The sequence below is a fragment of the Tympanuchus pallidicinctus genome, unplaced genomic scaffold (genome assembly GCF_026119805.1).
Source record: "Tympanuchus pallidicinctus isolate F22 unplaced genomic scaffold, pur_lepc_1.0 scaffold16, whole genome shotgun sequence".
NCBI classification, from domain to species: Eukaryota; Metazoa; Chordata; class Aves; order Galliformes; family Phasianidae; genus Tympanuchus; species Tympanuchus pallidicinctus.
The window spans coordinates 2,705,308-2,729,947 of record NW_026294679.1 but is presented as its reverse complement, the minus strand read 5'-3'; the positions used below and the strand labels follow the sequence as shown (position 1 = coordinate 2,729,947).

General features: G+C 43.9%; 1 protein-coding gene across 1 annotated transcript in view; it reads right to left on the bottom strand.

Annotated features, from left to right (window-relative positions):
• Window positions 1-10,096: 10,096 nt before the first annotated feature.
• CUNH10orf90 (chromosome unknown C10orf90 homolog) overlaps window positions 10,097-24,640 on the bottom strand; it is a 62,500-nt gene continuing 47,956 nt past the window's right edge. Inside the window, 6 exon segments of the mRNA XM_052677182.1 lie at window positions 10,097-11,014; window positions 11,925-12,024; window positions 12,421-12,484; window positions 21,962-22,148; window positions 22,857-22,985; window positions 22,987-23,042. Coding sequence (XP_052533142.1) covers window positions 10,976-11,014; window positions 11,925-12,024; window positions 12,421-12,484; window positions 21,962-22,148; window positions 22,857-22,985; window positions 22,987-23,042 — 575 coding nt within the window. The 3' untranslated portion in view covers window positions 10,097-10,975.

Sequence of the window (24,640 nt, the reverse complement as noted above, 5' to 3'; positions counted from 1 at the left end):
GGTCTTTCCAACCCTGATGGCCCTATAGTTTCATGTAGAGACATGGGCAGTGGGCATGGGTTGGACTTGGGGATCTTTTCCAGCTTTAGTGATTCTGTGATTTTATGTACAGCTTTAAGCCCCTAACTGCAAAATGATCCCTGCTTCACCATTATCAATTCCATTTTAGCAGCTAGACTCAGCATGGTTTCATCCCTTACAGTAGAAACTAACGATTTCCACTGCCCCTCTTATAAGGAGATGCGTTGTCCATACAGCACAGACTTGCAGAAAAGTGGCAAAAGCCACCAAGTCATTCTTATGCTTTGAAAGCCTTTTCCTACATTTAAAGAACAAAAACAAAAACTATCAGAGAGAACCAAGGGCTTTTAAATGAAGTTTTGGTAATCCCACATGGCTTTTCACCGAAGTGGCAGTATCTTTATTTTGAATACCAATATTCACTAACAGAGAAACGCAGAGCCAATTATATCTTGGTCATTCACCAGCATGAATGAAGCAGATATTATCCAGTTCCTCCTCCAAATCATAACAAGGAAGGAACCCTTGCTTGCATCCTACTGCACTAATTTCATGGGGTTCGAGTTGATATGCTGATAGTTCAGCACAAAAGGGCCCCAAATATTTGATGAGCAACAGCCTGAAAGGAACCCTACCAAACTGCAATGGCTCTGGCTAACAACAGTAATGTTCACAGCCTTCTCAGAACCCTTCTGTAAAACACAAAACAAAACCAACCCAACAGGGAAAAGTGAAATTAACCTGCAGTGCCCCTGCTTCACCGCTCTGCACCCACGAGAGGCCGAGCCTCGACTTTTCCTTTCTCATGTCAAACCACCTCCAACAATTAGTTTTACGAGGCTTGGCTTATCCCCTTCCGAAGAACAAGGGCGAGTTTCCCTGCAGGAAATGAAAATTGCATCCAGGTTGTGGGGCTGCTTCAAAGGGGCACAGCCCCAGCCAGCAGGTCGCTCCCTGCCTCCTGCAGCTTTGTTCTCAGCGTCGCCGGGGGGGCGCCGCTTCCCAGCTCCTATTTACCTTTGTCTTTTTACTGCTTAGACGTTTTTCTTCTTTTCTTCATCTTTTTTTTTCCCCCCCTCCTTGTCTTCCTGACTGTACGTATTTTCCTTTACCGTATTTATTTTTCCTTCACTTCAACCCTGTGTAACCATTCTTTCCCACATGCACTCCCCTCGTTGCTGGCTTAGGGCTGTCCCGCTGTAGCAGCAGGGTGTGAACAGCTCAGAGATCTTTTTGCTCTGTCTTTACATCCCATCACCAAACTCACAGCCATTTCCCTCTGTTAGGACAAGCAGAGGGTGGCACACGCTGCAGCTGTTGCCTCTCAGCCTTAAGGCTTCTACTCCCAACTGCATCGCTTCCCTTTATTCCTCCTTCACTTCCCCGTGGTTGGATATCAGGAACAATTTCATCTCTGAAAGGCACTGAAACAAACTGCCCAGGGAGTATGGGGTCACCATCCCTGGAGGCATTCAGGAACTGTGGAGATGTGGCACTGAGCAACACCATGATGGGCACAGAGGGATGGGTTGGGGTTGGACTTGGGGATCTGAGAGGGCCTTTTCCTCCCCACTGCTGCTGTGCCACTTGGAAAGGGCAGCTCGGAGGAGCTTCATGTTCAGCCTGCATCTACATGTGAAAAATGAATCCATGTAAAAAGTCCACTTGATTTTTAACAGCTCACATCTGACTGTATCAGGATGCAGGCAGTTAGCTTGGACTCTGGTCATCAGATTACTCGTTCATGCAGAAGCTCTTGTTCACACGGCCCTGGAAAGGTCAGTTCAGAAGAGAGACATATGGAAAAGACAGGTACAGAATAACTTCCCTGGAAAAAGCATAACATGAGGATTAGTGCAGACACCAGGAGGTGCACTGAAGGAAGCATCAACTCCCATTGGCAGAAAGAGTTTGGAGAAGGAGTTAGTTGCTGCTGTAGACTCATCTCCTTTTGGATATCCAGGACACCTCACTGTAACTGCAGTATCAAGTGCTATCCAGAAATGCGAGCCTATCTGTTCCCATACGTGCCAAAAGGCACGAAGATTTGCCTGGGCTTAGCCACAGGGATCTGCATTTTTGGGGCCTCCAGGCTGAAGTTTTTGCTTCGTATTGTAAACAAAACAAAACAAAAAAAAAATTCCTTTTCCCTTTGAAAGCCGCTTGTCCCCCCGCCAGCCGCTGAGACTTTGTGTCTCCAGCCCTCCCTCACTTCATTAACTCTCTGCAGAATCTAGATCCTGCTGAACAGTGACTGCAGGGGCAGATTGCAGCACTCTGTAATTAACAGGCGGAGATGGAGCGTGTTATGGCATGACCCTTCACCACAGAGCTCTGCTGCAGACCTGTCCCACTGCTGGAACAGCATACTCCCAGGAATAGCATCCATCCACTCTGTGGCTCTGGGGTGAAATACTTGCTATGTTACATGGATCTGGATGGGAGAAGTTGCATTCTCTAGATTTCCTGGTCTATGAGGGCAAGTTTCCATTCTGCATATCTCACTGAGTGTGCACACCCCGCTGGGCTGTCATGAGGCCTCAGGCTGTGCAGAGTGCCTGAAGCGAGGTGTTAAGCCCATGATATGCAGTGCAAGCTCAGCAAGCTTACCCCTGTGCTATCAATAGATATGCCCCTCCCTTCCTTCCCCTTTGCAGCTCCCTGCTTTGCTCACAGCCTTGTCCACGTCCTGTCCCAAAAGTCCCATGATGCTGAATTCACCCACCATTGCTCTGACCTCTGAGCAGAGGCAGAATCACCTCAGCACCCCACTGCGATCACTGCCTCGTACCCCAATCTCCAGCACCCAGTCTGGTGTCTCTAATTCCACGCAGAGTCTCCTTGGTTGCACATATGCAAGAAATGCTTACAAAGTTGAGTTTGGTTGAGTGGAGCTTGCTTCTTTATGAGATGTCCTTGGGAGCACTAGAAGGAGCAGAGCCCTTGTAGGGAGCCAAGGATGGCTGCATCCCATGGACAGATTGTAACGCTGAATTCACAGAATCACAGAATCATTCAGGCTAGAAAAGACCTCTCAAATCCCCAACCCCAACCCCAGTCTGCCCCACTATGCTCACTGCCCACATCCCTCAGTGCTACATCCCCATGGCTCTGGAACACCTCCAGGTCGGTGATCCCCCTGCTCCCAGGACAGCTGTGCCACTGCATCACATCATTCACTGCAGGGCCCCTGAGCTGAAAGGTTTTCAAGTACATTTCTTTTTAGATAACAAAGACACTAAACCATGTCTCACCTAGCCTGAATGATAAAGCATTATAAAATTATACCTTTCTATGAAGAAAGGCCGAGGGAGCTGGGAGTGTTCAACCTGGGTAAGTGGAGGCTCTGTGGAGACCTCATAGCGGCCTTCCATTACTTGAAAGGAGCTTACAAGCAGGATGGGGACCAGTACCCTACACAGTCTGACAGCAATTGGGCAAGGGAGAATGGTTTTAAATGAAAAGAAGGGAGATTTAGGTTAAATGCCAGGTGGAAATTTTTCACTTGGAGGTCAGTGAGGTGCTGACACTGCTGCCCAGAGCTGTGGTGTCCACCCCTGGAGGTGCTCATGGCCACAAATGGGTTCTGTGCAGCCTGAGCTGGGCAGCCAGCCCACAGCAGGCGTGGGAAGTGGATGAGCTTTAAGGTCCCTTCCAACTAAAGCCATAATGGGATTGATATTCAAGTATCACAGGAGGGACAGAGGCTGGGGCATGAGCACATCACCCTCCTGCCCTTTCCCATTCCTCTGCAACACCGTGTTGAAAAATAGTTTCTTCTCTCCAGCAAAGCAGGGGAGGAGAGTCAGCTGTAGTGCTGATTAAGCTCTCTATAGCTTTATAGGGAAACTACACAGCCTGTTGCAGCCTGCTGTAACAGGGCCAAGGGTGAAAAAGCCATGAGGAGCTCATGCAAGGGCAAACAAAGAAACCCACCGCTCCAAGAATACAGGACCTTCACCACAGCAACAGCAACCCCCTGAATTCTTCGGCAGTTAAAACACAAAGACCCAAACCTCATGCTCTCCCTCGTTACATTCTTTTCCTGTAGCATAAACCCTCGGTCATGCAAACACAGAGCTCTGAGAGCAGCCCCCCCCAGCCGCAGAGCCTTCCCGTGTCCCTCCTCTCATCTCCATGAATCAGAGCCGGACTCCGGTGTGGCTGTGCAGCCCCAAAGCACTGCATGTCCTTGGGGTGCTGCCACGTTCCTGCCCAGTACCATTGTGGGCTGTGGTGACCATACTCCACAAAGCCCAAAACAGAGGGATGTAGCCTTGCATCTTTGGCACCCTGCGTCCTCTCCCAGAGGAGCCAGACAGCTTCCTGCTTTTTCCATGGTGCAAGAAGCATCATTTTAAGCTTTGCTACTCATTTTAGCAGTCGCAGTGAGAAGTGTCGGCTCTGCAGTGGGATCATAGAATCACAGAATGGCCTGGGTTGAAAAGGACCACAATGATCATCTAGTTTCAACCCCCCCGCTATGTGCTGGGTTGCCAACCACCAGACCAGGCTGCCCAGAGCCACATCCAGCCTGGATCCTTGTATCAGACAGAGCAGACTGGGAGCAGGATGGTTTCCTGTGCTACAAACCCTTTAAATACAACATCTTGCTAAATAAGCTTTTTCTGACTCCAGACCAGACTTGGAGAACAAACGCTTTGATCCATTGCTACAGATTTCAGTGTCTCCCTGAAAACAAAAGGAAAAGAATCCCACAGATTTTTACACGTCTCACAAGAGGACAGTATTCAACTCAGACCAAAATTATGAAGTCATATATTTTTAGCATTCCTGTCTAGCCACAAAACAATGCAACATCCATCATCATAAATGCTGGGGCAGTAAATGAGAAGGACAGTGTATTTTTGGATGTTTTTAAAGAAAGAAGTGTTTCTAATGGGAAATCAGAGATAAATCATTAAAAAGTACTGAGGTATGCATCCCGGCAGAGTGAAATCAATTAGCTCCTAATCTCATATTTTTTAGGAATGGAAGAGTGATTCTCTGATTGTTACATCCTGATGCAAAACTTCTACTTGCTTCAGCTCACAAACACAGAGAGTGAAATCTCAGAACTAAAACAAATAGAAGCAAATGTTGGTTTTGGAACATCAGCTAATAGTATTAAATGGAACAGCCAGCCCATAATTATATATCTTTCATGCAGTTTAGCTTATGCCATTACATAATTAAATTTAGACCAACGAGCCCTCAAAGTTATCTTTTTCCATAATAACAAACACAGAAATTATATATGTGCTCCCAGTAGCATTACAAGTTAAGTATATACTTGGTGACACTTTGCAGTAAGTGGGCATTCATTACCAGTGCCTCTGGTATTCACTGCAATAACATTAGTCACAAAGAACCCACGTGGATCTAACGTGTGGTGAATCTCTCTGTAAATCAGATTGCAGAATAATGGGGAATTCCCTCCCTGGGACATCACTGCAGGGCTGAAGGCAGCACAGGTGCTCAGGGCAGGCTGCTCTGTTGTCACTGCCTTGCTGCCATGGCAAACCTTAAACTCAGCATGGATCCACGGAGCAGAGCATCCTTTCCTCACCGTTCCATCCCCCCAGATCCCAACCTGTCATTCAGCCACATTCTGCAGTGACACAACTTCAGAGGATATCCTGGTTGTAAAAGCTGTTCCCAGTATGTGTGTGTTTGTTGTTGTGTTGTTTGAACTCCCTGGCCACAGTTACACGTTACAATTCATTGAAATGATTGCTGAGTGAACTGGCCCTCAGATACCACTACCAGATAAGCATGGGATTGAGTTCAGGAAGACACCAATCCCATGAGAGACATAAAATATCCCGAGTTGGAAGGGACTCATAAGGATCACTGAGTCCAACTCAAGTTTGATCACAAACTTTACCAAATCATAGAGCCATATCATTACTTGGGTTGGAAGGGACCTCAAAGATCATCCAGTTCCGACCCCCACTGTGGGCAGTGCTGCCAACCACTGAGTCTCACACCAGATCCAGGGCCCCATCCCACCTAACACTCATCATGTCATCCCAGAAGGAGATACGAGGACCTCCCTTCTTTTAGGGAACCAGAAGCTGTAGAAAGCACGAAAACATCAGATAGAATGGGAAATCTCCACGTTTCTCAGGAACAGCTTCATGAACTGCAAAAGCTTCTCCTTTTCAAGCATGTTAGATAGTGTTTTATCAGACGGCCCAAGCGAGAAGATAAAGCTAAAACACATCTAACAGACACTGTCATTTCCTATTTGGGGTTTCTAAAGCAACATGCAGACCTGTAGTTACTCTAGAAGCACACATAGCTACTTGTAATGTGCATTTGCATGAGGATCTTCCTGTCATTCTATGTGAATGACCCTCTAGCCATTGTAGGATACTACAGAAGGTAAAAGTAGTTAGAACAAAGCCCACAAATAGATCACTGTGACCAGTTCCTAAAAAACTCTCTCCAATTAGGGAATCTCTTTCCTACTCCTACCTACACAACGTGAACCTCAAGCACTTTACTCTACTTTTCCTATTTACTAGTTTTATGTAATTGTGTCTTCTGTGAGCACATTTGTGCCGTTTCTTCTCTTTTTTTAATCATTCTGCAGCTGCCAGAGAGATGATACACCTCATTATCTTGTTCTGTGGGTCATCTAAAATGGATAGTAAGTAATTCTACCTCCTACAGCTTTGGGAAGGAGCCAAGGAGAACTAGGATAAGATGCCTGATAAAATTAAAAAAAAAAAAATTAAAAAAATTAAAAAAATTAGAATGCTTTTTATTTCCAACATAGAAATGTGTTTTCATTTGGCGTGCTGCTTTTGGCAGGTCTGTCGTAACCAAACAGACTGTTAGAGGAAAAAACAGGACCTCCCCAAACACTCCCAGTTAGCTCAGTTGGGAAACAAGTTTCACTTCCAGAGGCAAACTCACACCATGCCCCTACCAGCAGGCAGACAGCACTGCTCAGCAAGCAGCGCGGGCTCCTCTCTGAGCAAGGACCTGGGGAAGGGATTGCTGTCATTTTTGATCTCTGTGGAAGGTATGTCAAAGCAGTGTGGGAAGTATTTTCATCCCTATACTGACTTTCTCTACCTGCAGTATATTCCAGTGCCTTATTTTATCCTAATTTTTCTTATGCTGTGGTGTCCTTCTTGCATTTAATTTGTGGCACCGCTTTTCTAATTGTCCTTTATTAAGAAGTTTGCAAATTGGGAATGCTGGGACCTCACAGCCCCACTGCCTGGTGCTGTGCAATGGGGATGGCAGCAGGGGAACACGAGGAGGGCACCTCCCCAGCATCCAACCCACAGCCCTGCTCAGCAAGAAGCACACTGAGAAATAAACTACACAGGCTGAAGATGTATGAGATATAACCCCATGGAACAACCCCATGCTCTGCTAGTGAACAAGAGACCAGTCAGTGCTCCTGGAAAGACAATCAGCCACACATTATGCACACAGGCATTTCTGCCCCCAAAGTCAAAGGAGCAAACATCTCTGCAGAAGAAGCAAGATGGGGTATTTTTGGCCATGAAGTTTGTGCTGTGAAAGATGTATTGGGAATGGATTCCTCCAGAGAGAGCTGCCAGAAATTTTATCCCTGCTTTCCTGTGCTGTTTTCCTAGTAAATCAGCCCTCTCACGAAAAGCATTACACTGACATGGCCAATCTCAGATCCTAAGTAACAAAACTCCAAGCAAATCTTACCACTCTCCTATCTGACCAGCTGAGTACATTTGGAGAAGCAACTATTGGTTTGCACACATGTACACAGGAAAATATTTAGGTGTAAGATAAATCCCCAGAATTTTGTAACTGTCATCACTTTACATTGCCATAACTTTCAGGATGTGTTCTGTTGGTGGCAGGTGGATGGTTGGACTGGATGACACTGGTGGTCGTTTCCAACCTTGGTTATTCTATGATTCTGTGATTCCTGGCAGATGAAATTAATGATGCTGACATGCAAACTATTGCTGTGCCTTGCACACCCAAAACAGCTTTTGTTCCACAGGTGTAGGCTCCATTTTTACCAGTGCAAAACTTTAGCTTATCCCAAGCCTGCAGCTTAACTCTATTTACAGTCTTGTGAAGGAGAAAGCTGAGTTGGTGAGCCTGAGCACCCCCAAACCATCTCACCGTTAGCAACACTCATCAAATGCTGTTCTGCACTCACATACACACCAGGAGTGAGAAAACAACTCACCAAGGGGCCGAGGAACAAACAGCAGTGCCTCCCAAAAGCAGTGCTAATCCTTGTGCAGTTGTACCCACAGGAAAACATGCCCCTCCTGGAGTGTGTGGGTTGTGTGCCAACAGCCAGAGAAACTGCATCCAAAGAGAAGGAGAATTCCAGCACTCAGCACGGGTGATCTCCAGCACAGGCTGGGAGCTGTCTGTACAGCATGCTATCCAGTGGTGAATGCATTCTTTATTTTGAAATGCCTGCAAGTCCAAAGCAAAATTATGCCAATTTTGTCCCTAGCTCTACAGTTTATTAAGTTGGTGCCTACTTGTACAGGGCTAAGCCTGTGAGGCTCATGTTTTTCTGAAGTAATATTTTCCTGTATAATCTATTTTCTATTACAATGACTTGACTGTAGAGCTGAAATGAGAGCCAGGATTGTTTTCTGGATATGTTATCAGATACTTTCTTTTCTAAGGCCCAGAAAGAGAAATTAAGTTTACAACAAAGATCACTTCTCCTACTTGGAAGTGAAGGTTTCGTATCCCATAAAGCATTCCCAGACAGTGATTTGTGTCAAGCATTTTGCTCACTGGGTATACCCCCAAGCTTATTCATAGGAGAAAACTTCCACCTCACATTGCTACGTATTTATCATGAACAAAACTGCATTTGAAGAAAAATAAAAACATTTCAAAGTACCATTCTACAAAGCCAAAAGATTTTGTGAACAGCATACCTGCTTTTAGATGGCAAGAAGGTGGAGAAACCAATGAGCCAGGGAGTGTGAAGATGCAGCAAGCCAACGTGTTACCATCCTGAGGATGGTCAGCAGAGATGACAGGAAACCAAGTGCCTTGAGAGGTGTCCTGCCCCAGGCAGCATGCTGATGGGGCGCTGAGGAGCAGAAAGCAGGCTGAGCCATCACCTCTCGGCCATCACATGCTTTGTTTCCACACCAGGACTTGGAGACATGCCTTTCTAACAAGGATGAGCTCCTCTGTTTGGTGAGAGGTAGCACTGGGCACAAACTGGAACGTGAGCTCTAACTGGAAGAAAGGTGGAAACATCCTTCTGGTCCAGGCTAGGAGGTTACATGTGTTGGTGCACACACTACTAAAACCCATCGCTGTGTGGTGGAGGCCCTCCTGTCTGAGGCAGGCCATGTGCTCCTCCTGGAGAGCAGCAGAGGGATCGGTGAACCCAGAGGGGAGCAGACCCAGCATGCAGCTGAGCTGAGGACCCTGAGGGACGTCCTTTTTGCAGTTCCTTTTGCAAGTTCCTCAGCTTGGAGCCATGTGTGGTCCAGCCCTGACTTCAGTCCCCAGTACTGCACTATTGGCTTGGTTGAAGACTTGCTCTGGGGACAAGCTCTGGCAGTTCCTCTCTCATAGCAAGTACTGCCTTACCTCGTGTGTCCTCTTGAAATGTACTGAACCAATTGTTGTGTACTTAAAAATATCTATCTGGTATGCAGTACATTTATTCAATAAATATCTTCTCCGTTAGCAAAAATAACATCATTAATGCCACCTTACAAACCAGGAAGCTGAAACACAAAGAGGAAAAGCAATGCATTAGAGAGGATCCTGGGGGGGCCAGCACAAATCATGCAGCTGGAGGCCATCGGGGCAGCCAGCGCTCCGCTCACAAACATCGCTCTTCCAGAAAAGCTGACCTTGCATCTTGGGCTGGATTAGCAAAATAAAGCACAGATAGCAAAGGCCAACTTCCAGCCTCGTTTGAACACACTCTATGGAGTGTTTGTGCAACAGAGGTTAACGCCTGCAATGATTTTTTAGCATAGGATTTGTGGCAGACAAAGGCGTGACTTCTCGAGCACTTTCAATAATTGTGTTATTTTTAACAGTACCAAATAAAAACACAACAGTTGGATAAATATTATATTCATATTTTATTCCATAAATAAATTCCATTGGTTTTAAGCTGGTTGTTTTTACTTCCAAAATGTACAAATAAAGATTTAAATATTTTTGAAGGAAACATTGCAGATGGTTTTAGTTCTGCAGTTTTGATGCAAACATACTTCTTGGCACGGCTTCTTAATATGCCATTTCTATAAATACTTAATGCTTGCAAAAGTGAAGTAAAATACATATTAAATTGAAGAACACAAATAAAAGAGTTAAGACCGAAATTTTAAATATTGCTTTTTAACAGGTAAACTTGCTATGCGAATGCACTACATAAACAGGAGTAGAGTCCTTCAGAGAGCTCCAAGATTGGTCCCTTTTGGTATGTTAAGTATTAATGTGAAACTGCTGCTGCTATGATTATGTGGTAATGCTATTTCAGCTAGTTTCTAAACATAACAAATAATGATATTCGTTTTTCTTTAGTTTAAGGATTTAACTCACAGGAAATCAATTAATAGAATACTTCAGAGAAATAAGCTCCTCAGGTCTTTTAAACCCGGCTCTATTGCTACGGAGATGTATACTTTGAAACAGATTAAGATAAATAACACCACTGTAATTCGGTATTTGCATTAAAAATTCTTAAAATTATTTCCTCTGGGTACACTGACCATAAGTTGATGCTCTGAAACAGCTGTGCCTTTTTTTAGACTGCCTTGCTTACTTGAAAGTTGCCTTAAAATTTCAATTGAAATATAAATGATCTTTCTTTTTATATAAGGCGCCAAAGATAAGAAAAATACCTTCACGTAATTAAGATAACAGCAAGTTTTATGGCTTATCTAACAGTCAAAAGCATTGGAGATCCAATTACGATGATAGGCAAGAGAATCCTTTGTCATTCGGTTTTCCTTTGAAGGAGCTGGTCCAGTAATTGCTGGGAAGGAAAGAAAAACAGCCTTAAGACGGGGTTAAAAATCATGAGGTGAAGAAGGAACCTTCAGTGATGCTGTGAGGTGGCACAAGACTCCTCAGATCTATCAGCTCAGATCTACCAGCTACGTTACTTACAAAATGAAAGCACTGATAGCTTTTCCATCTCGGGCAGGAGCAGCGTGGTTACAAGGAGGAGCACACAGCACTTCAACAAGGAAAAGCCATTAGGTGTGGATGGCATGGTGCAGGATCACCTGGCAGTGCCTCAGATCTGCACCTAGATTAATTGTGCTCAGGTGGATTTCTGCTAGGATAAATTACTCCTTTTTAAAAACTAAACGCCTTAGGTGCATGAGGCTCAGCTGTTAATGCTACATCTTAAGCAGAACCTAATGCTAAGAACAAGACCATCAGCTCTTGGAGTTTGCACATGCTAGCACAGGTACCCCTAGAGCTTCATGGACCTCTCCCAAGAACCTGCCCCTCTGGGAGCACTGCTGCAGGGCTGTGGGCTTTGCTAGACAGAAAGACTACCATGCTAACCACTGCAAAACAGCAAGGCTTGGTGGCCGAGAGCTCATCATAGTTGAAGGAGGGAGGATTTAGGTTGGATGTCAGGGGGAAGTTCTTCACAGAGAGAGTGGTGAGGAGCTGGCCTAGGCTGCCCAGAGAGGCTGCGGATGCCCCATTCCTTGTTCAAGGCCAGCTTGCATGGGGCCCTGGGCAGCCTGGTGTAGTATTAGATATGGATATGGTGGCCCTGCATGTGGCAGGAGCGTTGGAGCTGGATTATCCTTGAGGTCCTTTCCAACCCAAGCCATTGTATGATTGTATGATTTACAACCAACGGTCAGACATTCATCCTGTAAAGCAGCAAAGAAGGCTTATGGACCCGCACTGTGCATCGTTACCTTTTTAAAGATCTCCACGCGCATTCTGTTGCTCTGGATGATTATCCGCTTCTGTTTTTCCTCTTGCTTCTTTTTTACTTCAGGTAAATTGTCATAAATCCTGGAATGAAGTTAGAAGGTTAACTTCACACATCATCCCCAGGACTTGCAAGTAACTGGTAAATCTCTCCAATGCAATTCTTGGCATTACCAAGTATCTCCACGTACCCAAAGTAGATCCGTGACACAGAACAAGTATAATAAATTATTGATGATAATGTTACAAAAATCTGACTTTTTGAAAAACATTGCTCATTTTGGACTAAGGAATAAGATGAGATGGGTTACCTCCATGCAGCATCTCAGTTCTGGGGAAGCTTCTACCGGGCTCAGTGGATTTGGTTTATAGCAACACAGTTCAAAACAGAATGTGGCCTGCATGCTAGCTCTCCTAACCTGGCCTCCAGTGTGAGGAAGCAGAGAATAGGATTGAAGACTGAAATCCAGTGGTTTGTACCTTTTGGATCTCATGTGCATCTCCTTCTCCGGAATGAATCTTTCCTTTGGTTTGAAGAGGTTATCTGGCAGAGGGAAAACAAAGTTAATCAGAGGAACCTGTGTTTTCTGAAATTTTAAGCCTCCCATCTCACTCAGTCATGATCTGAAATTCCTGATTAGACTTCTCTTGGTTTAAGCTCAGATCCGCATCTCTGTAAGTTGGTGGAAAGGCTGAAAAACTACATCTGGAGCTGAATTGGATCCCAGGACTGCCCTGTGGAAGGGGAAGGACGGATAAACCCACAGCAACCAGCACTGTTCCTTTATTTTAAATGCATACAACTTCTGTCATTGCCACATGCAGCAGTGTACACTGATGTTCAGCCAGGCAGCAGCCACCAGTGCTGCTGTACCAAAGGATCCAGACAGGCAACTGCATGCATCCAGCAAACCATATCCCCTGCTGATGTCTGCCAGGAAGCTGGCCAGGCACGAGCATTTCCATTTCAATTTACACTTAGTTTGCGGGGCGGTGTGTAATTATGCCAAGCACTAAGAGGAAGAAAATTGTATTACTTTTTGCTGATCAGCTATGAGGGTATCTGAGATAATTCCAATCAGCATGGGAAATTATTACTGATCTTCATAGTCGGTGGGTCCCAGGAATAGGTAATTTTAGCATCTTTGCTAAAATGGTCTCTGAATGGGAAGGCATGCTTGGGAAGGACACAAACGGCACAGAGGACAGGGTATGGTGCCCTGCAAGTCTTGGTAAGCTGAGAGGCAAAGGTATTTGCAAGTGCCTCTGCAGAACATATGTATAAGATAAATATGTGTGCAAAGCTTTAAGCACTTCCATTTGCCAAGGAAGTTTAGAAGACATAATATATATCACAGCAGGCACCACGTCGGCCTCTTTCTGCCATCTCACTGAAGAGACAAAATACAATAATCAAGGCAAGGAAATAAATACAGGGAATAATTTGTTCCAGAGCTGCCCGGTGCAGACACTGGCCCAGAGCAAAGCCAGCCACCGCTACCCAAAAAAGCCCCCTTCCCCAGCAGGTCTGCTTCCCCGCTGCTGAAGACACCAAATGTTTCGGGGATATTTATGGAAGTTGTCCTAGCAACCAAACAGCCTCAAGCAGGGGATGGGGCTACACCCAGAGGCAAAGCTGTGCTCGGATTACCGCCTTGCTCAGGAAAACGGCCGCGTGCCCTCGGAGAGTGCTGCTGCATCTCAGCAAAAATAAAAGGGAGATGTGCAGCAGCCTCTATTCTGTTCCAGCACCGTTTTTAGGATACGAATTTTGAAGGAGGACTGGGACTGCCTTTCCTCCACGTGGTGGTTATCTGCTCTTAGTCACTAATACTGCATCTCAGTAGACACAAGCAACATGCTCGACTGACTGGGAAAATACAGTTTGCCTTTTGTTTAGTAGTGTTTTTATGCTCATTTTTATGCTCATTCATTTAGAAGGAATGAACACTTGGATGCTCAAATAATCCTTAGACACAGAGGAGCAGATTGTTGCTGTGACCCAGACAGACCTGGTGGGGCAGCAGGGACCTGGTGGCACCAGCTTACTGGGACCAGTGTGGATCCCAGCATGGTGCCCTGCTGCTCTAGGCTGCAAACCTCATTTGGCAGCTCAGGATTGCAGGACACATCCCTTCCCCAAGGCATCCTCTAACCCAGACAATGGCATAGGATCACGGCAGGGAGTTGGAACTGGATGATCTTTGAGGTCCTTCCAACCCAAGCCATCCTATGATTCTATGATTTCCAGGAAAAAAAAAAAAAAAGTGGCTATGGGTATTATTTTTCTCCATTTTTTTTTTCCCCTGAATAAAAGCTGTTAATGACACATTAGCACTTTGAGTCTAACACTCTCCAGATGATACAGAAATGGATCTGAAAGGCGTCAGACTCATCTCTGTCTGCAATTTGGATGGGAACTCCATGCGTGGCTATGTCAAAGGTTTCAAAAGCAAGATTAAAAAGGGATCACGGGGGAAAAGCCTCCGAGAAAAATTATAAATCTACCTTGGTTATAAATATACCCTTTGTGAAGCAGTACAGAGTCAGAAAGTTTAGACACAGGTAAGTTTACACACATGTAAATGTTTGCGTGGTATCTCCTCGCTCACTCTCAGGTCTCTATATAATAGAAAAAAAATCACCTATAAGAAAAATCAGTGCTAAACCTCGAGGGATTTTAGGCTAAGAATTCTAGAATTAACTGAAAAATCAATAAAAATGTTTTAAATGAGAAAATTAACCAATATTTAAATGTGTCTGCTGTTTTTACGTTCAATACTGAACACATATTTCCATCTGGAGGAGCAGCACAGATTCAGAGCTATAATAACCTCCCAAGAACACCATGAAGATCTGAATTAACTTCCTTCTTATTGAATGAAGGCCCAAGTTGGACATAAAGTCGAAAATTCCCCAAGTTCACAGCCTTCTAGGTTGCATTTTATCAAAGTTCCTTATCAGATCTCATAGCCCTGTATTGCTTTTGGAGAAAACTGTGCTGAAGGATAAACAAGAAGGGCTTTCAAAACAGATATTTGGTATTTCCAGTGATGCAACACAGTCTTAAGAAAGAATAACGGTACAGACAGACGGGCATGAAACATTTCACTGGTGTTTCAGTCAAACCCTGTCAAGACAGTGAACTTCCAGCATTTACACCAATGACGCAACGTGCAACAGTGGTCTGCAAGGTCTCCAGAGCAGGAGAAAGAAGCTACTTCAGCAAGTTGTAAATGAAATTAAATGGGTCAACAGTGTAATATATTTTAACTCATACTAAACTGCACCACAGACAGGATGAGCAACAAACCTGCTTGGGAAGTTATTAAGAGTAACAAAATTTATCGAGGGCTAAACTCTGCCCATCAGAACATATATGTATATATATCTCCCCTAATATAAATGTGAATTCTCAAGGTGTTAGGAGCTAGAACATATCCTTTGAGGATGTGTTGCCAGTTCCTGAAAAGCCAGGCAATGATAATGATGATTCTCTATTTGAGCTGATTTTCACTCAACTAAAAAAATCAGTCACCAAAAACCCATTTGCCCAGAGAAGTTCTAAGATACTTTAGGCTTTTTTTTTTTCAAACACTGCTTCTCACATCAACAGTCCACAAAGAAACAAATTAACCTTGAGTCTAAGATAAATGCCAAGGTGACATTCAGCTCAGCATGCCCATAGCATTTGGCAGCGAATTCATCCAGAGAAATGAACTAGTACCCACACCCAGAGATGTAGGCAGTTTTGCACATTGCATGTCAATGACTTCAGGCAATAAATGACTTCATCTGCAGTCAACAGATGAGCTTTTGCTATAAGAAAATGCAATAAGCCATTAGTTAAAGGTTTGATGGCAAGAGTGCCTGGACTTTCTGCTCATCTCTGTGAAATGCTGAAGCTGAACAATGGTCCTTCTCCCAAGAGGAGCCACAGGCAGGTGGTTTGTGGGTTTTCCAACTCTCTGTCTGACCTACGCTATAGCTATCAAGACTACTTCAGAAAAAAAATAAATTAATTAGCATCTCACTTGGCTTTCCTAATTCGTTCATTCATTCTTGTTTGACTACAGCATATAGCACTGAAGAGCCCAGTTTCCTTAAAAAAAGCCACATTATTAGTGAAGAAAACACGACAGATCTACGTAAACTGATCAAAAGGTTTATTTCATCTTTGGTAAAACTTGCAACAGCTTCTCAATCTTGATTTCTTTAGTTTCAGTTTCTAATCATGGATCAAATCTGACCTTTTACTCCTCGATTAAAAAATCCATCACTGAAAATTCAGTTTTCAATTTGGCTACTTCAGGACCTTAATGAAATTATCCCCCAGCAAAGTGACTGAACTTTGTAAGTCACCCGCTACAATGCGCGCCGTTTCAACGCTGTAATTATCCTCACAGAAAACTTCGTATTTAAAGATTTCCCAATTTATCTCCACCTTCCTTGACACCACACCTCGGGAGGTGGACCCTTTCTGCAGAGGGGCCTCTCTCAGATGCTCCCCCTATTGCAAGCAGCTCCAGAAATCCACAATCAAGGGCTTTTATCTGCCTGAAAAGCTTTCTGAAGAGCTGCCTGGACTTCCTCTACTCGATACTAATTGGCAATGTGATCTAACATACTTTGAAAGGCTTTTGACCTCAGTCTTGCTTATAATTGCCCTTTTTGCTCATCTCCCTGAGCTCTCCCATCCCCTTCCCTCCTCCTCTCCTGCTACTATCACCTTGCACAGATGCTGGCTCTCTCCCCACTGTTCACAAGGATGAGGGCACGGAGGGGACATGCCCCACTCCCTGCACCTATGTCCTTCTCTGCTGTCGCAGAGGGTCCTACGTCCCCCGAAGCCAGTGCCCTGCAAGGTGCTGCCTGGGTCTATGTGACTCACAGGCGCTGCTGCAATCAATATGATGAATAATAATATCATAAAAATAGGTCATTCCTCTTCCTAATTCAATTACCGACTGCAGCTTAATCTTTATTCAGAACTGTCAGCCTTAACCAAGTGGCCAGGTGCCAACAGGATCAGCAGTGCTACTGCCAGCTATGAATATTGACAGGGAAAAGAAACCTGAGAAATGGCAAACCTGAAGTCATACGCAAGCAGAATTGTGCAGGTGGATGGCATTTCATCAGCCACCAACGGCATCTAAAGGCCACAAGGATGGACTTCTACAGCTGCAGGAATTGCTAGCTGCACACTTAGGGCATGTTCTCCAATTGCCATCTTCTCTCCCCACTGAATATGCAGTCCAAATAATAACCTCCCTGGTGCAGAGCTGCTTGTGAATCCAGCACTTTGAAAACACAAATAGCAATCCTTGCCCTCCAGGCTTCTGCCATTACAGTAAGGCTACTTAGAAAGGTTTAGAAGCGTGGGTAAGGAGGTATAAACTTGTTTCCAATGCATTACTAAAGATACAGGATTTGGAATAATACTGGATGCAAATCTAAAGAAACACAGCAGGCACATCAGTAGGGGTTGGCTTTCCACTTACGATGCCATTTCCAACCAACCATCACACTCCCAAAGGAAAGCAAAATGGAAGGTATGAAAAAACCCATACATGCCTGAGAAAATTTTTTAAACCTCTGAAAGTGCTTGTGTACTCTAAGATCAGAAGGCTGTTCATTATGCAGATTTAAAGGCCTATAAACAGCTGGTAGTCCTGTCACTGAAGTAATTACATTACGGTTTTTGAGATTTAAATCCAGTTATTTGAACATTGTTTCTATTCAGTTCGTCACAGTGGGATCTCTAATTTGTTCGACATAGTCAACAGTAGAGTAGTCTATCTTGGACTAATTAGCACACTTGAAATGTAGCAGTACACATTACCCAGCACAAAGGCTAGCACAAGAGTTGCAGGTTCTTTGCCTTCAAAGTGCTCTTGTGACAGTAATGTCTTCTGTGGGATAAATATTTCTGTTTTTCTAAGATTACCTTCAGCATTTTGTAAGGTCTTGTTCATGAATTACAGTTAAAAATGGTAAACAACTTGGATTTCAGAGTTTTTTTGAGGATGAGAAGGTAAACGCAAGCTGCACAGATGTTGGTATTTATATGGAAATGAAGCTGAATGCCAGCTCTTTCTTTCTCCTTCAAGAAACTCTAAGTTGTAACAACACTGCCAAAACATTGGATATCTAATAATTTCATGTTATTAATAAGGACATTTAGGCTGATGGAACAATCTATCAGAAAAATATTTTTGATGGTCATGGCTCTTTGCTTTGGGTGACATTGATATAAAAGATGCAAGTCAGGAGTGAAAAAACAAACTGATTTTGGAGAGATCAAGCAAAACAGCGATGACTCAACAAAGTGCAGAAGAGAAATATCTCAGGCTGCAGTTCCACCCCCATTTACACCCAAGTAAGAGCTGGCTGCTGTCTGATGGGGCAGTCCCACCTTGATTGCTTTCTGCATAGACTGCATATGGGGAAGTAGGCCAGCGAATGTCTTCCAGGGGTGGAAAATGAACGGGATAACTGATGTTACTGACGATGCTTGTGGTGTGTATGCTGCAATGTGCTGCTCTGTGAGCACCTTGAAGGTACTCAGAAATGCTCCTCCTGCCCAGTCACTAATGTGCCTACAATCAGTGCTTGGGGCCACTCCAATGGGTTCAGTGGAAATTACACTCCTCAGACAACAAACCGTTATGAAAAAGATCTCTGGAAAATGCAGGAGGGTGTGCTGGCAGCGAGCCCTCAAAGCCATAAAGACCTCTCCACACATCCCAGAGACAAGAGAAAAGAGGAAGCTATCAGATGGAAAAGAAGCAACCACAGGATCACACCCTGAGGCCTGGGGCTGCCATCAGTACTGTGCTGTGTACTTAAGCACATTTCCAGGTCATCATTTTACCCTCCTGGGTTCTTAATTTCAAATGGTGTTTCCAAACTGTAAAAGAGCAGATTGCTTTTGAGACAAAGATGCCTGCAGGTGGGCTGGATTTGGCAGGACTTTTCAGATGAGCAGGAGGGAGGAACATCAGCAATAGTACCAGCTGAAATACCAGAGGCTGTGAGGAGGTGGCAAAGCCACTGTCCTGCACGCTCAGAAGTGTTTGGTGCCCAAATCCTATGACTTCTAAGATGCTGACATCTAACAGCTGCTTGGGCTGCAGTAACACCACCTACATCACAGCCACCAACCTGTGTCCCCAGCTTGGTCTGGTGTCACAGCTGCTCCTGGACCACAACCAATTTACAAGCAGTGTACCCAGAGATGGATATGGCATTCAGGACTGTGTGTTTGGATCTACAGGCTATCTACCAGATATAGGATGATATTTGTCCTTTTCCAGACGCTTTGTGCCCTACACAAACCCCAAGCTCTCAGGCATAAAAGGTACCTATGAAACAGTGCCACAGACAGGGATGTATGCCGCCACGTTGCCTTTGCTCGGCCAGTTTGGTGTTGTTGCTGCAGGGGTGTGGTACACAAGCAGCCTGTGAGCATGCTTTGGGAATGGCTGGGTACCAGCAGAGCCATAAAAATGAGAAGCTGGCAGCAAGGGAGGTGATGCTGCTCTCTCACTATCTCCCACCTTGCCTCCTGATCACAGCTGTGCTTGAAGAGCTGGAGCAGCCATTTGACGTAATGAAAACCCAAAGAGGGAATCCTAGTTTTAAACAATAAAAGGAAATGAAGCACTTGATAGATCAGCTCTGATCCAGTTTAAGCACTGGAACAGGGCTGGAGGTGACATTCCAGGAGTGACATGGCTGCTTGCACCCACAGCCTCCCTTGCTCCAGGTTATATGTGAAAAGGCATCTTCAAGTCGCCAGGATTTTGCTGTCCACTTCTCAACCAAACTGGATTTGTGTTTGTTATCTGAACTATAGCTTCATTCTCCTTTTTTTAATTATTATTATTTAATTTTCATTGCTTTAAAGGCACGTTTTACATGCTAAAATAGCCTTTCAGATAATACAGAGTAATGATGGCAACAAATGACAACTTCTCCTCCTTTCTACCTGCAGGACAGGCAGAAGGAAACGTAAGAGCCATGACCCCATTGGGACGGACTGTTTCATCATCAGAGACATTAGCAGGACACAGGCAGCCAGCACCCTTGGAGAGCACACAGGGGAATCCCTTGGCTCTTCTGTGAGAGGGAGCATGGCCAAAACATTCAGGAACATCTGTACTAAACAAAGATCCCATACTCTGGGACTCATTAGTGATACTAATCCTTCTGCACAATAGCATTCACAAGGAGAAGTCTAAAATACCAATTGTCAGGACTCAGAGCAAATTAAATATGCTCTGAACGCTCCTACACAGCCCTCTGAACTGCAGCCCACACAGTTGTGCTTTATCAGCAATCTAGGATTTACAGCATTAATTACAGTTATACTCCAACAACAGACTTGTGACACTTCTGTCATTACAAAAATATTAAGATCTTACAAATAGGAAATTACACTTGGCTACGTGAAGGCAAATGAGTTATGGAAACTAAAGATTCTCTTTAGACAAATTTATCTTTAATGACCAACCACTAAGAGAGGGAAATAGTAATTTACTTGAGTGATTAATGAATATATTTCAATCTTATGCTTTTATTGCTCATTAAACAAGCATAAAAATTAATCATCATTTAAGAAGAAAGAGGTTTAACCTTTCAACTTCTTGTATCACCAAGTGTTTACAGAGCGGTTTGGGGGGGCTTTTTAAGACGACAACCAAAGAAAGAGATATGTGCCACTTCTTCTGAGGAGAATGACAAACTCTTCCCAGTGAGGGAGCTCAGTTGGGCTGGCATAGTGCCCCAAGCTGACTGCAGCTGAGCAGTGCATCCCCGAGCCATTCGAATCCAAAGTAATTAACCCTGGATAATTGAAGTGCTGAATGAATTTTATCAACTCTTTAAAAGGTACTTCATCTTCTTTGCTTTGTTTACATGTGCTTATTTAGCTCTTACTATAAATCCCATTATGTATGTAAGATAGGTTCCATCACATGACATCAAGCGGCATACATGTAGTGATAGAAAATACTATTCCCCAATATAAAGCATGCCAAGGGAAATAAAATAGTTTTGAGGGGTACAAGCAGAGCTGGTGTAGTCTTAATGACCACGAAGTTGTGGAATTCCATCACTTCCTCATTGAAAGACTTGGCAGGTGTTACCAGTCACTGCAAATCATTTGCCTATCATCATCTTTTCGATCACTCAGGGGGATTTTTGCTCGACCATGCTTTGTCAGAAGAAGAGATGAAGACAACCTTAACTGTAATATGGCTATTTAATGTTTTCAGATGTTTTATTGTTCAGTAGAATAACATGGCTGTAAAGAGCCACAAGTTTAAATCCAAAAAGTAATTTAAATAGCCTTTTTTTTTTAATTAGTTAACTGAATTAAGGAAAATCCAGATGGCAATTAATAAGAAAAAAAAAAAAAATTGCATGTGATTTGTTTACCATGTTGTGCTTAGGTAAGATTTGCAGGGATGCTGTTGTAAGGGAGCTCCTGGATACTGAGGGCAATAAAACAGCCTGATCATTAGGATGTTGCAGAGTTTAGATGCATCAATTTATGCCTTGCATCCAGCTGCTGGGCAGACAAACCCACCTTCACCAGCTCACTGCTGAGGGCTTCACGTGTCAAGTGGTGAGACTACACACGATGCTTCTAAGACCCAAACACCATCCGTCCTCCTGCCTGAGACTCCCCACTCCAGCCTTTCTGTGAGCTGTGATAGGTACAAAATGTCAGTGATGCTTCTCTACAACAAGCAGAAACCTGTACCATGCTGAAGAACACAACTGTTTGTGGTAATGACAAAACGTGGCCAAGGAAGGCTGCCATGGACCAGAGATAACACCTGCTCACTAACCCTATCCTTACAATTCAGAGACCTCATTCTCTGAGCATCACGACTGACAGTGGAAATAGGAGCAGCGGGTTTCACATCTGTTCCCATCAATACCGAAATATCAGACACGAGTCAGGGTTTGAAGAACAGCTCCAGACCCATTAACTGGTCACAACACAACTTACCGCTGAGTGGGTCAGGAACAGTGTATTGCTTTTTTTTGTTTGAAGTGGATGCTGAGGAAAGCTTGCGGGGTGTGCTCACTGGTGCATCACTCTGCTGGGCTTTCCTCTGCTGCACCATATGTTCCAGTTTCTTCAGCCTTTCTTGCGAACGGGAAATGAAGTGAGGCTTATGGATTTCTAGTGCTTCCTAAATAAAACAGAGAAACCACTTTGTTTTAGAAAAAGGAAGAAAAAGGTTGTGGTATTCATCTAGCTGAGTTCAGTAAGAGATTCCCTGTAGAAAAAGCTCACAAACCGCCTTCCTATCTGCCTTTGCTCCCTTCCACTGTAAGAAAGGTGCTCTGGCACGTACCTTTCCTTGTCAGGTAAAGGAGAAAATTTCTGGGGAAAAAGAACACTTTTAGAAGACTTATCCGAGAGGTTTCAAATTACTTTTATGCTATCCGTATTCAAGTTCTTGATATTTTGCCTATTTCTTTGTCTCACCACATGCCTGAAGTAGCTTGTCACTGTCTGTTCACAAACTTTTCCATTTACTTAGGTTATCATGCAGATACTCCTGTGGATGATCCAGAAGGATTGTGTTTTCCAGTCAAGGTTTGGGAATGTCTGAGTACAGAGACCAAGAACAAAGGTTTATCTGCAACTTGCACTGGACCAGAAGGAAAGCAGGTCTGCTGCTGGGGCTTGGTGCAATCCTGGATCCTAGCCACGAGTAAGGCAGCCCCAACTAGTCTCAGCAACTACTGAAAGTGACCAAAATTCACCCGAAAGGAGAACAGTGAAGGAAATGCCAACTTCTACCCACAGCCAGTTCCCAGGAAGCAACAATCATCCAGGAAGAAAGAAATCTCTCGAAGCCCACATTAACACCAACAACAAATGGGTGTTTTACCTGCAGTGTCAGTGGGGCTGGTGAACCCTTCTCAGGCTCGGAGCCAACGCCTGGCTCCACCAGCACGCTGTGCGTCCCATAAGTGCCACCTGGCCAGCAGGCTGAGGACATGGCTTCCTGGCTGGGTTGCAACCTGCTCCTCCTCCTTCTCCATTTTGCCACTTGAACCACGGGACTGGCAATCACCTTCAAGAGATTTAAAAGTTCATTAAGAGCGCGCGGTTAATTTCTTATTGAATTCTCCACCTCATTAGACAGAGAGGGCAATTTCAGAAATAAGAATGCCGAGGTATTATTAATAGGCCTCATTAAGCAGAATAGATCAAATCTAATCATGGGTGCTACTCGCTGCCCTGTGACACCCAGAGTATCTTTCACATTAAGCCAGACATGGCACAGAGGTGTAATTACAGCGCTCTGATGCTCAGCTCCATTTGCTGGTAGCCACCTCCCAAAAGCAAGACGCTTCTAAACACAGTTACATCACAGAAAGCAGAAGACATCCCTCTGCAGCTCACAGTTTGCTTCAATTTATTGCACAGACTGCATGAAATAACGTATTGTTATGGGCCTTAATCACACAACATTTTTCTTGGGCCGTACTGAGGATTTCATAAACCCGACTCTTGTTTTTACTTTGCTGATAATATGGTTTGCTTTCTATCACTTCTACATTTTCATTAGCTAGTGGAATGACTCCATGAAGAAAACTAATAAACCAGGGCTTAATATGCATTATAGCACATTATTATGAAAGCTGTCAATTCGCAAAGTCCCGAATCGAGAAAAACATTGATTTTCCACTCCTAGAATTATGCTTTATTGCTCTACAACTGATATTTTCTGCACAATTTAGGGTCGAAAGAGGGAATGAACTCAAAAATCAGACAGTTGATACGTTTAAAAAAAGTGACAGAATTAGACATAATGAAAAATAACAAATTAACTTCAGGTCCATATGCACTATTTTGAGAAGTCACACTGAAGTACTTCTTCCTTGCCAAATAATTTGATTTCTAGAACTAAACATCTGGGAATAAAGCCCATTACTGTTTTATTTCAATTTTTGGTTACAATAAGCTTAAAGTATTTTCCTCTTTATGACATATTGTACATATTATATTGTACTTAGAAAAAAGAAAAGTTAAAATAGTCTGTTTGGGGTACATCCGCCTTATAAAAGCTTGAGCTGCTCTTCCTCTCTAATATTGTTCTTCTTAGCATAACTCATTTTGGACAAAAAAAAGTTGAAACCTGTGACATGAAAATTAAGCTCCAAGTGAGTCTAGTTTTCAGAGGTGTCAATTAACTTTAACAGATCTGAGTGGATGTTTCATTTTCATAAAACAAAGACATTTCCAGCTAATGAAATGGCACAGTTTAATTTCTGGCACCAAAAGCAGAGCAAGAGCTGCTCTCACCTGAATAGGTGTTACGTTTAATAGCTTTATAGTCAGTAATAAAAATGGTTTCCCTACCTGACTACAAAACAGCCACTGCCACCACCACCAACACAAATCTACCTATAATCCGCTGCCTATAACCAGTTGTCTTCTGCAAAACTCCATGCATGAATTCAACTTCCTGTGCCATCTCCATTTTAGCTTTTTGAGTAAACACGAGAAGACATCCACATAGTGCTGAATTCGAAGAAAGTATGTTTTAAGTGCTGGAACCTTGCTGATAAGCAATCGTGAAACCTTTTCCTTTCCATGAAAATCTCTCCAAACAAGACATTTCATGCTATGACTGTGTCCCAGGTAGTTCAGGCTGTCGTATCACAG